Below are 14,804 nucleotides of genomic sequence, written 5' to 3' on the forward strand. Positions count from 1 at the left end.
TGATCCAACGAGAAAATCTGTTATTACTCCAACCTATGCTCTCTTCCCTCAGGGTTGAAGAAAAAGAATATTGCAGATGAACTAGCATCTTACAGACTCAAGTGATTTGTCATAAGCAGTTTTGTACCTCGGTCTTGGTAGTTGCATAAATGTAGTTTGTGAAGAAATTAAATTTGAAAGTTAAACCTCATCCCAATCCATAGAAAATTTCTTGGGTGAAGAATCAACTTGAAGGTCCATAACTATTGCTTGCTTACCTTCAAGATTAGTTCAATTGTGGAGACAATTCAATGTGATATCCTTCCTCTCAAGATCTATCATAACCTTTTTGAGTTATTTACGATTATTTGAGAGGAGGGTTAAGCATGATGCCTATGGAAAATTCTTATTCCCTTCCATTGACAAGAAGAAGTATAAGTTGATTTCATCTCGAGTTCTTCCACTCACCAAATTGAAGTGTACTGCTGGTTCCTTTCTTATGAAGCAAGATAATTCTATTCATGGTGAAGGACTCCTTGGTGCTTTACCCAACTCGACGAAGTTGAGTTGGTCTTTTCGGAAGGAGGGAATTGATATAGGATGGGAAGGTAGTATGTGGATGGATCATTTTGACCCAATTTGGCTGCCAATTTTAAAGAATAGGGTCAAATGGATTGTTAGGTCCTAAACGAAAATGTGTTTAGTTAATTAGTAGTTTATAATGTGTGTGTAGTTTTCTTGTAGTAGGATTATGTGTTTTGGGGGCTTGTTTGTATTATTCGTGTATTTTAGGGATTTGTAATTTCATGTATCTTTAGGGGTGTATGTGCATCTTGTATCAAAGGCTTTCTTATATATAGTGCATGAAAGCCATGTGCGAGGTGGTTATTGTTTGATTTGAATTGAGAATTGACGTGTTTTGTTTTCACCACTTGTATCCCCATCTTCTTCCTTACTTCCTTCTTCCTTCTTCTGGTGCTTTCCCTCCGCTTCTCTCAATTTCTTCTAATTTCTCCCTTGGCAGCAATTCTACAACGTTGTCCTGCATCACAGCCTTTCTGCTTTATCAGGCCTTGGACTAATTTTTTGTTGTCCAGCTCCTTGAGACTACAAAGGGTTGCATCCTTTTACAAATGACTATTGCCAAACATGCTCCTATTCTACCATTTCAGATTTTCCTTCAGTCCCTTCAGTCTAGAAGCAGCCACATAGCTCACTTGCACTTCAAAATGTAGCAAAGACCACCACAGCCAGATATGACCGCCAAACCTCATGCTTGAGCCACATGTTTTCAAACTAGAAGTAAATTGGTCTCTATTTAATTCCTCCCGTGTCTAGAACAATGGGGAAGTGATCCAAGATGCCTTGGAAGAAGTTTCTGGGTCACCTTGGGGAAATGCCCTTCTCATCTTGCTGACATTAAAACCTATCAATCCTCAAATGTGAGGGGGTCTCTCAAGAATTAGACCTAGTGAAACAACCACCCAAAAGACAAAGATCAATGACGGAATTTAAGTTAATAAGATGAAGGAAATCCTCCACAATGTTCACTGAAGTTCCACATTTCTTTTGTAAAGCTTCTTTCGTAAAGATAAAAGGCCATGTAGAAGTCTCTCCCAATGACCCAAGGGATATCCCATCTTTCTTTGATCTCTAAAAGCTCCTTCCACAGCAACTGCTGGAAGGTCCTTCCCCTGGACCATAAGTTCCTACAAAAATCCCTGTGAAGTTCTCATCCAAGCTCCTGAAAAGGCAAGATGCTGAGAAGGTATTAATTGTGTGTTCTAGCATATGCACAATATCACCCATCCACAAAACAAGACAACCTCCTGCATTTCCAAGAGCTCCCATATAGATTTATTTGCAGTGTTTATGCCCCCATAGGCTGCTGATCATAAACGTTCCCTTGCCAAAAGCATGCAGTGGAGCTTCGGAAGTATGAGCATGAGGTGGAACCTCCCCCTTCTCACATTTGTGGATTGTTCACCCCATTATTGGTTAGATGAGATCGTGAGTAAAAGCACAAGTAAAATATTGGTTTGATGGTAGAATGCCCAAGCAAGCTTCAGGAAGTGGGCATATGTCATAGATTGACTGCACCACTATTAAATTGGTTCTCTTTTTTCATAACTCGTTAAAATTTACGATTGCTTATCTACATATGATTGTTTCCACATTTCATATTTAATTTTTAAGTTGAACATGTTTATTAGAAATCAAATTTTCTTTCTCTAAAGCATTTCAAATTATTGAATTTCGTCTAGTTTAAAATATGCACTCTTTTCTTGAGTTTTTTATTGTATCTAAGACCTTCCTTGTCAAGAAACCCTACCTTGAAATCATCTTTACCTCTGATTCTAGTATAGTTTGCACTAATCAACTTATTACTGTAAAATGATTATTTTCAAATTAAGGTAAAATGTTCTTTTAATTAATTAAGATCACCATCTTCTGGCACATAGGTGATCTTCAAAATTGTAATAACTATCACGGAATTAAACTTATGAGTCATGAAGAAATTGTGGGAAAAAGATAATTGAACGAAGTATATGAATAGAAACGAGGGCCTCAAAGAATCAATTTGGTTTTATATCGCAGAGATCACTGACAAAAACTAATTACCTTCTAAGACATTAGAAAAGTTTAGGGAAAAGAAGAGGGACTTGCATGCGGTTTTTATTGACTTAGAAAAAGCATATGATAGAGTATCTAAGGAGGTTCTTTGGTGGGTTTTAGAAAAGAAGGGAGCAAGAAGTAGGTATACTAATGCTATTAAGGATACGTATGATAGAGTAACGACTAGCATTAGAACTTCAGGAGTGTAAATAATTCCCAATCACAACAAGTGTACATCAAAGTTCAATTTTGAGCCCCTAAATATTTGCTTTAGTGATTAATGAACTCACGAAGAATATACAGAATGAGATCCCAAAGTGTATGTTGTTTACAAACAATATTGTTTTGATTGATGAGAATAGGAGTGGGGTAGAATCTAAGTTAGAACTTTGGAGAACAACTTTAGAATCTAGAGGTTTTAGGATAAGTAGAAATAAGACAAAATATATGAAACGTAATTTCAGCAACTTTTTTAGGAATGTTGACAATAAGATTAAATTTGATAATCAAGAAATCAACAGCACTAGTAGATTTTGATATCTTGGATCTATTAAGCAAGTGGAAAGAGAAATAGAAAAGGATGTACTACATAGAGTTAAAGCAAGGTTAGTAAAATGGAGGGATGCTTTGGGTGTGCTATGTGGTCATAAATACCTTTAAAATTAAAAGGAAAGCTCTGCAAGATGGCTATGAAACTAGCCATGCTATAAGGATCAAAATGCCTAGAAACTGAGAAACAACATATTCAAAAGTTAAAGTTGGAAAAATGTGAATACTAAGGCAGATGAGTGGTATAATATTAAAGAATAAATTCAAGAATGAACATATTCACAATAAATTACGTATAGTGTCATGGATGTGGAGATCTCAAAGGCCAAAAGGAATCACCCTTGCCAAGATTGCCTAAAGTGTCAAGTAGTCACGCCCGTGCGACGGCAATACAGCAAGTCCAACCCAATCATACTCATCCTTATTTAAGGAAACACTCAAGTGTCTAACCCAAGAGTCAAGTCTCATGGCCCAACAGCTTTTGAACCAACTAAGGTCATCACTGAGGAACTCAAATTCACGTTTTACCAGTACTGAGGGTAACTCTCATCCCCATAGTACAACCAAGGTCTAGGATGACACCGCCCAACTATACAGCTAACGACCAAGAACGGCAAACACCCAAACCTTCAAACTAAGAGTACCACACAATCTCATCCTCAAATGGATCGTCCATGGGGCTCCCAACCCCACATGGACGCCCTGGACACCCCTCGAGGATGTCAAGATCCCGCCTTTTAAGGGCTCCTCAAGGTGCTCACTTAGTACCCAATACAAAGATACTAAGAGAGGTAGGCTGCTCACCTAGTGTTTCTCCAAAAGTCATGTCTCCGAGGTATTCTCATTGTCATAAGAGTAACCACCAGAGATCTAATGATTAGACATCTTAGATTCGAGAGCAGCACCATCAATACTATCCAAACCAACCGACATCATAGTGACATACTAAAATCATCCCCATGACAATCGCATAGTTACATCCAAGTTAATTGACCATTCCTCCAAGTTGAAATCATTTACCAAAACCATGTGTTAGGGTCACAAAATTCTACATCCCTAACTTATAACACCCACAGAAGATCATGGTCTTAAATTTCCACGAAATTTCTTATTTCTGTTACCCTCGAAATCAAAATGGCAGTTGATTTTCGTCTTACATAATTTCCATCAAAATCTCAACAAATCATCCGAAATTTAAACTTGTCGAAATTTCAACTATACAATGAAATTTTGTCGGAATTCAGATGAGAGATTTATGAGTGAAGTGAAATTTCTCTTTTCATTTATTTTATCGAAACAAAAGATTATTACAAGTGCATTTGAAATTATATGAAAAAATAAACTTATAGTAACATTTTATTTAACCATTCATGTCTAAATTATCATTATTTGTATAATAAATAATATTTAAATGATTTATGAATTTCATATGTATTAACTAAATATGTTTAATGTACATTATCTCACAAATATGTTTGATATACATACTGTTTTACAACTTTTCCATCTCATACAAAACATAGATGAATTTAATTAGTTATATATTAGTCCTAAAACTTATATTATTATGTTAAACTTATATTATTATGTTTGTTAACCATTTCTAAAGTTTCACAAAGAATTCCATGTTTTACTACTAATTTCCGCTATTTTTTCAAATCGAAATTGAAATTTTCGTCGAAATTTCCATGCTTTTGGAGTTTCGAAATTTGAGTCGAAATCAAAATTTAAAACCTTGCAGAAGATATGATAAGGGAGGGGCAACTTAGATGGTTGGGCAAACGCAAGCCAAGTAGGGCATCAATGAGGAGGAGCGAGTTGGATACTGTTAATGGTAGTAGAAGAGGCAGACCTAAATTAACTTGGAATGAGGTAGTGAGGAAGGATTTAATAGCTCTTAAGTTAGTTGAATAAAACGCCCTCAATCCTATGAATTGGCAAAAAAGGATTCATATAACCAATCCTAGATAGTGGGATTTAAGGTTGGTTGTTGTTGTTGTACCATCTTTTGCACACAACAGAGGCTAAATTTGTCGACATAAAAATCTTGGAGAAGCAACAATATTTCAAAATCCTAGGAGGTTTGGATGCATTTATTTTTCTTCTCAACACATTTCAAAGTGGTTTCTAACCACCTTGAAGGTTCACTGCAGTCTAATAGGTGCTTTTGAATCGTACAAAAAAAATTTTGAAAATAATTTGAACAGTTTCCATACCAACTTGATTTGTTGAAAGTCCCTAAAATACACACCTACCTCTTTTTTATTGATATCTAGCATCTTGGAGTGTATGTCCAAGAGTCGAGAAGTGAAATCATCCACTTTTTTAGCTCTGCAATCCAAGAAATAGAATATTAACATCATCCTAGTGATGCCATCAATCTCAGAATGACAGAAAAAAACAAACCAGATTATAAGAAAAACAAACAGACACACACAATGATCTAATGAAACTGGTCAGAAAGAAATGAGGACAAGAACCTTAACAATTTTACTATGGATGCAGATTATTATGATCTGCAGAACAGCAACTAGGTTGCAGTATCCGAATGTTCTTAAACGCAATATACTTGGTCCAGGCATACTTATATAGATACAAAACAGAAGAATGTGCACTGGTATTTATGTTTAAGAGAAGATGTCCTAAACACTTTCCTTTGATAAAGTATTTTAATAATGATGAAACAGAATATAATGCAATAATGCTTCACTTTATGGAAAGCATTCAGTTTAAAGTTTAGATAGCTAAATTTATTGTTCCAAATTGAAAAAAAAAATACCTTGTTTTGGAATGGTTTGTACCAATTCGAAGTTTTTTAGGGTATTAGGGCTATCTATTAACTGTGAACCAAAAATATACCCAACGAATTATATGAAACTGATATTATAGAGTTCAATTATTCCATGGTGTCTACAACTGGAAGCATGATTACTCTTCACGATCCAATCAATAGTTTTCATTTTGCATGCTTGAAAAATCTCAGTTAGCTTTTGCTTCCACAAACTTATTTTTTTGGATCTGAAAAATTCATTAAAAGAGACAGAAGTACAATATGTGGAGAAGACACCCTCCAAAAAACAACTAAAACAATTCCAGTAGTCCTGCCCTGCATTGAAGATCAGACAGCAACATCCCCCAAAAAACCCCAAAAGAATGACCCAAAATGAACACAAAAGAAACTACTCTATCCCACAACAAATAAGGAGTATTTGTTCAAACTCCAAAAATTCTAGCATTCGCCTCAATCCAAAGGGTCCACATAAAACAAAGACCGCACCTGTCCATGTAGCTCTTCCTTTAATGATCTTTCCAAAGCCTTGATATCTCACCAGCGAGAAATCATACACACTGCATATTTTGATAAAAAAGGTAATCCACATTTGGCATCTCTCCTGCTAGTCCTTGGTTATCAATTCTGCCACCAGGCATAATAACCAATTTCTTTTCTTCCCTCCAGCATACTAAAAATTTACTATGGGGCCACTGATACAGGAAGGGGATAGGAACAGTAAATCCTACTCCCTCAATCTCTCTTTCTTCTGTTTTGTACATACCCAAATCCCCCTTCAATCTTATGTCTATTAGTACGATTACAAAGTCATTAAAACATTATGTGACCTTCTTTCCTGATTCTGTCATTATTCAGGATTTGAAGATAAGGAAGAGGATGAGGCCCATGGACGTTTTTTTTACTACTTTGAGTCACTTTCTCCTCCTATTGCCTGCAATGCTACAGCTACACCACTTCAAATCCACTATCACTTGCTTCATTGAACAAGTTAAATAGCTAGCTCCTACTTTGAGTTCTATGTCTAATCTTGAGAGTGAATCTTGTCGATTAGAAAATCACCATCATGTTCCCTTTCATTCTCAAGACAATAAATGGGTCGTCCTAGTCATGTCATATCAAAGTTAGGGTTCTAATACTTTGTTACATTTGTCAATGACTACTTCAGGATAACTTGGTCGTACTCCATGAAATATTTAACAACTCTCAAGCTGTCTATTTCCAAATAAGGACTCTCTTAAGTACCAATCCCCATAATTTATAGTGATAATGCTAAGGAGTACTTCAGCGTCCAATTCACTACCTATAAGACTAACTCTAGTATGATCCATCAGTTATCTTGTGCCCACACTCCATGAAAAAATGGAGACAAACATATTCTCGAAGTCGCTCATACCCTATTATGTCAAATGAATGTCCACAAAGTATTTTAGAGGTAATGTCATGCTTATTTCCTGTTCTCTCATCAATAAAATGTCATACTTTGTCCATGTTGGTAAAATCCCATATTCAACTATCTTTCCAAAGGCTCCTTTGTTCTCGCTTCCTCTTATATTTGGTCATGTATCCTTTGTTCAATTATATCCAAGAATGGATAAGTTGAATCCTCATGCTATGAAGTGTATCTTTTGGGGCTACTCTTGTACTCAAAAGGGGTATGATTATTTGTCTAAAATGTTACTTTCTTTGAGTCTACACCACACTATTATGATTTCCTGAGTCCTAACCTTTATGAGTCCATTTCTCTACCTAGCCTCTCATATCCTAACCTATTATCTTACCCCAGTCTTCATCTGTCTTCCATCCAGTTTGAGTCCTTCTCGTGGCTTGGATCATCCTAATTTACAGGTGTACACACAACAGTGACTCAAGGAAGTAGAGCCTCCTCTAGCTTCTACTTCTGTGCCTTTGATTCCTCGTCTGAGGATCCTATTTCCCAAGATATTGATCTCCCTATTGCTGTTTGGAAAGGTAAACGCACTTGTACACACATCCAATCTATAATCTTGTTTGCTATGATTTCTTGTCACCCTTATATTATTGTTTTTTTAATACTCTGTTTTATGTTGTTTTTCAAAAATCTGTTTCTGAAATCCTATTCCATTCTAGGTGCACTGCAATAGTTCAAGAGATGCATGCTTTACATGATAATGATACTTAGGAATTGGTTCCTCTTCCTCCTAATAAGTCTATTGTTGGTTGTTGCTAGCTGTATACTGTGAAAATAAATCCAGATAGTTTCGTGGCTCATTTGAAGGTCCACCTTATTGCTAAGAGTTATACTTAGGTGTACAGTTTGGAACATTTTGATAGATTCTCCACAATCGCCAAACTTGCCTCAATTGTTTGTTCATCTCCTTAGCCACCACATGTCATTGACCTCTACATTATATATATGTGTATATATATATATATATATATAGCAAAAGAAGAGATTTCATTAATTGGAGAAAAATTTACAAAAAGGAGAACAAGACATCTTTTGGAAAAAATTTGGAACAAACTAGAAAGAAAAAAAATAAAAAAACAACAAAGATAGAGAAGGAAAAATCATGTCAAAAGATTCCTTTAATCTCGCCAAACTTCAGGAAAGCTTATTCTCCGGAAAAACCCAAACCCAACACATCACAAAGAGACTAAGAAGTGAAACTTTTCCCAGACCAGTTGCCACTTCAATTTTTTCCCCCAAAAAGACCCATGCATTACACTCCAACCATAACCCCTACAACACTGCAAAAATACCACATTTCCACAATGCACCCTATTCTTCTTCCCCAAAAACCCACAAACTCCACAATACAGGACAAGCCCAACTTTCTACCAAAACACCAAATAACTTATTCCAAATCCTCCAAGCAAAATAGCAGTGCAAAAAAAAAGATGAAATGTTGTCTCCGAATCTTTATAGCAGAGCACGCAAACATCTGGAGAAAGAGCCTTCAAAGGTCTCCTGATATGCAACAAGTTATTGGTATTGATTTCATTAACCAAAACGAACCAAATAAAAGCCATAATTTTTTAAGTTCCCTATTGCCTTCCAAAAAAAAAATATAGAGGAAAAAAAGAATTTGAACTGGTCAAGAACTCATAAAATGATTAACAAGAATAAACCTCCAAATGATCCAAAGACCAATAACAAACATCCCTTCCTGAGGAAAGAGACAATTATTCAATATAGTCAACAAAGAAGATAACTCCGCCGACTCTCTATCATTAATAGATCTCCTGAAATGAAAATTCCAAGAAACCAAAGGACTAATCGAATAATCAATAAGGAAAGACGTAACACTATTTTGCCCTGAACTCAATTGGAAGAAACAAGGAAAATATGTGGATAAGACACCATCCCCAACCACAGGTCATTCCAAAAATAAATCCAAGAACCCCTACCCACCACAAATTTAGTGTGTGGAGTGAATAAGGGATAAATTTGAGAGATAGATCTCCATAGGCTCTCCGAAGAACATATCAAACTAACATTGGGATCCCAACTATTCACACTCAACCAAACTTACTTCTAATAACTCTATGCCAAAGGGAAGAATCTTTTAAGGAAAAACAGAATAACTATTTAGCTAAAGGAGTGGTGTTTTTAGACACCAACTTTACAAGACCCAGCCCACCCTCCAATTTAGACCTACAAACCTCTTCCCAACTTACTAAATTATCCCTATGACCCCTGATTCCAAACCACAAGATATCTCTCATAATTCTCTCAATCTTACTAGCAATCCCCATTGGAATATTAAAAATAGACAAGTAATGCAAGAGGATACTAGACAAACAAGCTTGAATAAAAGTGATTCTGCACCCAAGAAAGAAAAGAGCCCCCTTCCAATCATCTAAATGCTTCACCACCCTTTCCACTACTGGATTCCAAAAATCCACAAATTTGATATTTCCCCCAAAGGGGGACCCCTAAATAAGTCAAAGGCTAAGCTAATCCAAGAAACCCTATCTAAGGACCACTCACTAGTGCACTCAAGAAGTACACTTCAACATATAAAAGAGAATTTTATTACAAAAAATAGGGCATCAAGGGGATGCCTAACTGTGCAGAGAGAACATTCTTAAAAAAAAAACAAAAATAACACCAGTCAAAGAAGTACATCAAAGAAATCAAGAATTACACACAAGTCCCTCCTAGGCATCCATTATGCCAACTAGAGATCATAAACATCCAGCCATCCAAGACAAACTGTAGAAGAAACCTTCCCCTCAAAAACCCTCCAATTCCTTTCTTTCCAAAGAAGAAAAAAATTGCAAGGGGGATAAGGGAAAGGACCTTCCTTTGGGACCTGTTGGAGCGGAACCCTTCCAAGCCCAAATCTCATCCTCAACGAAAACTGCCATGACCCATTTCTGCTTGACCATGGAAATGGCTAAGCTCTAAAGATTCCTAGTCCAAGATCAGTGGAGAAAGATGCAGTTCACAGATTTCGCTTCTTCAAGGCACAAATAACACCTATTGACCATAGTCGAGCCCTTTTTTTAAAGAATATCTAAGGTAAGGATCTTCCTCAGTGCAGCCTCCTAGATAAAAAAATGTAACTCTCAAAAGGGCTTCTATTTTCCAAACAAGCTTCCAAGGAAAATTGTTCACGCATTGCACCAACCTGCTAAGGTGATTATAATAAGACTTGCTGGTGAAAATACCCTCCTTGCTCAGGGTCCAAACGGACTTATTGGAAGAGGCCTGGCTCTAAACATTATTAAGGCAGGTTAGAAATTTATAAGAGTATCAATCTCCCAGTCATAAACATTCTTGATCAAGGGAACATTCAAGAAGGTCCCATTGTTAATGCTTTTTCAGATTAATGCTTTCTCAGTGATGGCATATGAGGGCACTTTTATCGCAAGCAAGCCTATAGATGGCAGGGAATGAAGAGCTAAGCTAGGATTCACCACACCAAATGTGATGCCACAAAAATATATCCTCCCCATTTTCCACGATGAAGTGGGATGTGAGTGAAGAAATTCTCCCACCCCCTCCAAATGAATTACCAAACACTTGTGCCATAGCCTTCAACAACCTCTTTGGAAATCCAACCGTTATGATAAAGACCATATTTAATGGCAATAACCTCCCACCAATAATATTTTTTCTTAGACATAAACTTCCACGACCATTTTCCTAAGAGAGCCTTGTTGAAAGTGAGGAGGGATCTAAGGCCAAGCCCTCCCTTTTGCATAGGTTGTTTGACAACCCCCATTTTACAAGATGATATTTGAACACCTCTTTTGTATTCTCCCAAAGGAATATTCTTTGAATCCCTTCCAATCTTTTGGAAATTGTGCTACGAATGGAAAGTAGAGAGAAAAAGTAGACCGGGAGATTGGCTAAGGTGCTTTTGATCAACGTGACTATGCCACCCTTGGAGAGATAATTCTGTTTCCAGCCAGCCAGTTTCCTTTCAAATCTACCAATTGTGGGATCCCAAACACCCTAGACTTTCAACTTGGCTCCTAGGGGAAGGCGTAGGTAAGAAATAGGAAAGGTCCCAAGATTACAGCCCAAGATGCTAGCAAGAAAAGGTCCACGACCACTAGGCCACATAGGGATGAAATAGCTCTTACCCAAATTCACCTTAATAACCTGTGACTACCTTGAAACGAAGGAGGAAGCATCTAAGGTTAAGGATTTAAACAAAATCGTCCTCGCAAAAAATAATAGCATCATCTGCAAATAGTAGTTGGGAGACTACTAAGATTTCATTGTTCCTTCTGATATTAAGCCCCTTAAACAAGCCACCTTCATCAGCTTTGACTATCATATGGCTCAAATACTTCCATAACCAAGATAAACAAAAGAGGAGAGAGGGGGTCCCCTTGTCACAAACCATGCGAAGGTCTAAAGAACTCTGTGGAGTAGCCATTAATGAGCACTGAAAATGAGGGAGTGGATATGCACTGATTGATCCAACTACACCAAATTTCCCCAAAGCCCATCCTCCTGAGGATACAAAGCAAAAAATTCTAGTTCACGTAAGGATTGGGTTTTTGTACCATCTCGAGGTTCAGCGGGTGGCATTTTAGTGTTGTGGGAGGCTTGGTCTATTACCAAAGTGGACAGCTTAATGGGTTTTTTCTCTCTTTCTGTTTTTCTTGACATTAGAGATAAGGATCAACGGTGGATTTCCTGTGTAAAGTCCTTCTTGGCCTGCTCATAGGGGAAATTTTTAGGATAAGCTGCTTTTTGTTTCCTTATTATTGCTTGCCTAGGTGGAATTACGGGTAGTGATTTTAATGCAATCAGGTTCCCTTAAGAAAAGAAGGGGGTGGCAAGGTTAATGCCTTTATGCAAAAGTTTGATTTGGTAATTAAGGAGTGTGGGTTGAGGGACCTCCCCTTGAGCAATGCTAGTTTTACGTGGTCAATAGGTGGTGCTAGGGAGGTGGCTAGTATAACTGATAGGTTCTTGTTTTCCAATGACTAGGAGGAGTTTCCCAATCTTTCTCAAGTAGTATTACCTATACCCACTTCTAATCATTTTCCTATCTTGTTGGAATCTAGGAAAGTGCCTTGGGGCACCACCCTGTTTAGGTTTGAAGATATGTGGGTAGAGCATCGCTCCTTTCAGACCTTGGTAAGGGATTCTTGGAGTGAGATGTAGAAAGGGGTTTTGGGGGGGGGTAGACTTGTTGAAGAGGTTGAAAGAAAATCTTAAAGTGTGGAATAGGGAGGTGTTTGGAGATATTAGGTTTAAAAAGTCTATTATTCTAGGAGACGAGGAAGAGTTAGAAAAGGAGGAGTGATCCTTTCAAGAGAGGAAGAGGATAAAAAAGATTCTCTAAAAAATGAATTGGAAGAGCTAATCTTTAAGGAAATGAGAAGTTGGAGGCAGAAGACAAAGTTTAAATGGGTTAGGGATGGCTACTATAATTCCAAATTTTTTTCATAGGATAGCCAATGGAAAAATGAGAAAGAATTTGAATAGGGAGATGGGTGGATAGGGGGCTTATTATCTCTTATTCTAGTGTAATTGCCTCTGAGATCACTGAGTTTTTTTATAATCTATATACTAAGGAGGATGAGAGTAGACCGGCGGTGGAAGGATTAGAGCAAGATCCTTTGCCTATTGATAGGATAGCTTGGTTAAAAAGACCTTTTGAGAAAGCAGAAGTTAGGGCTACAATTTTCCGTAAAGATAGGGATAAAACTCCTGTGCCGAGATTGTTTTAATTTAGCTTTTTATCAAGATTGTTGGGCTGTGGTGAAGAATGACTTGATGAAGGTTTTCAATGAATTCTATAGGAATAGGGTTTTAAGTATGAGTATTATCTACGTTAATCACTTTAGTGCCTAATAAAAATACCTATCAAGATTTCTAATTATAAATTAATTAGTTTACTTTTGAGTGTTTATAAAATGATCACCAAAGCACTAACTAAGAAGTTAAATGTGGTGCGTGGTAAGACTATTTCTAAGGCCCAAAGTGCATTTGTGAGGGGAAGACAAATTGTGGATGCAATCCTAATTGCGAATGAAATTGTTGAGGATATTAGGAGGAGGAGGAAGAGGGAGTCTTTTTAAGTTGGATTATGAAAATGCTTATGATAAAGTGAGTTGGAACTTTATAGATAAGATATTTGTGAATAAGGGGTTTGGAGAGAGATGGTGTAGATGGATGAAAGGATGTATGTCTAATGTGAATTTTGTGGTAACAGTGAATGGTGAGCCCAAATCTAAGGGGATTAGACAAGGAGATCCTCTTTCTCCATTTTTGTTTGTGTTAGTGGTCGATGTTTTGAGTTGGTTGGTTGATAGGGCAATGGATAGAGGTTTAGTGAAAGACCTAAAAGTGGGTAGGGAGGAGAACATGGTATTGCACCTTCAGTTTGCAAATGATACCATCTTTTTTTCGGAGGATCATAATCCTTCTTTTATTAATATTTTGGGGCTTCTTAAAATTTTTGAAAGGGTCTCAAGGCTTAAGATTAATATAGGAAAGAATGGTACTGCATCTATTAATGTGCCTGCAGAGTGTGCCAGAGAATTAGCCTTGGAAGTTGGGTTTTGGGTTGGCCATTGTCCTATCTAGGAGTTCCTTTAGGAGGTAATCCTAGATCATCTAGTTTTTGGGATCCAGTGGTGGAGAGAGTGTCCAGGCGCTTAGATAGGTGGAAGGGAGCCCCTTTTTCTTTGGGAGGGAGGATTACTCTGATTAAGGCCTATCTTTCTAAAATTCCATTGTATTTTCTTTCTATCTTTAAAAATTCAATGGGAGTCACTAGTAAGATTAAGAGAATTATGAGAGATTTTCTTTGGTCAAGGGGAGCAGGTTCTAGGGATCATTTGGTGAGTTGGGAGGTGGTTTGTAGGACTAAGAGGGAGGGTGGTTTGAGTCTTGGAGATTTGGTGTGTAAGAACACCACTCTTCTGGCTAAATGGCTCTGGCGATTCCCACTAGAGGTTTCATCATTGTGGCATAAAGTTATCAAAAGTAAGTTTGGACTTGATGAGAATGGATGGGATACTAATTTGGGTTCTAGATTTCTTCAGAAAGTCTATGGAAATCTATCTCTCAGATTTACCCTCTCTTTACCCCATACAAAATTTGTTTTGCGTAGGGGTTGTGTAATATCCGTTTTTGGGAAGACCCATGGATGAGGGATGCTGTTCTGTTCACCTCTTTTCCTCACCTTTTTCCCTTGAGATCAGTGCAAAATGATCCCATTTCTTCTTTTAGTGTAGACTTGGGTGGTCCTTTACCTTCTCGAGATTTTCACTTCAAGAGAGCCTCGAATGATAGGGAAACTATTGAGTTACTTCTTTTTTGGTTATGTTAAATAATTTTAGGGTATTTTCCAAAAATGATAGTCGATATTGGTTATTGGATTCTTCAGGAGTTTAGTCTTGCAAATTTTTCTAT

The 14,804-nt window shown here is 37.2% G+C and overlaps 1 protein-coding gene across 5 annotated transcripts in view; it reads right to left on the reverse strand.

Annotated features, from left to right (window-relative positions):
• Window positions 1–14,804, reverse strand: part of LOC131154001 (glutathione synthetase, chloroplastic) — a 39,339-nt gene that overhangs the window by 19,949 nt on the left and 4,586 nt on the right. For all 5 annotated transcript variants that reach the window (XR_009136299.1, XR_009136302.1, XR_009136301.1 and 2 more), the window contains exon 3: window positions 5,400–5,475. Coding sequence is in view for 1 of the 5 variants with exons in the window: in XM_058106454.1 (XP_057962437.1) it covers window positions 5,400–5,475 (76 nt within the window). In the remaining 4 variants the exon portion in view is untranslated. The remainder of the gene's footprint in view (window positions 1–5,399; window positions 5,476–14,804) is intronic.

This window comes from Malania oleifera, chromosome 4 (genome assembly GCF_029873635.1).
Source record: "Malania oleifera isolate guangnan ecotype guangnan chromosome 4, ASM2987363v1, whole genome shotgun sequence".
Classification (NCBI taxonomy): Eukaryota; Viridiplantae; Streptophyta; class Magnoliopsida; order Santalales; family Ximeniaceae; genus Malania; species Malania oleifera.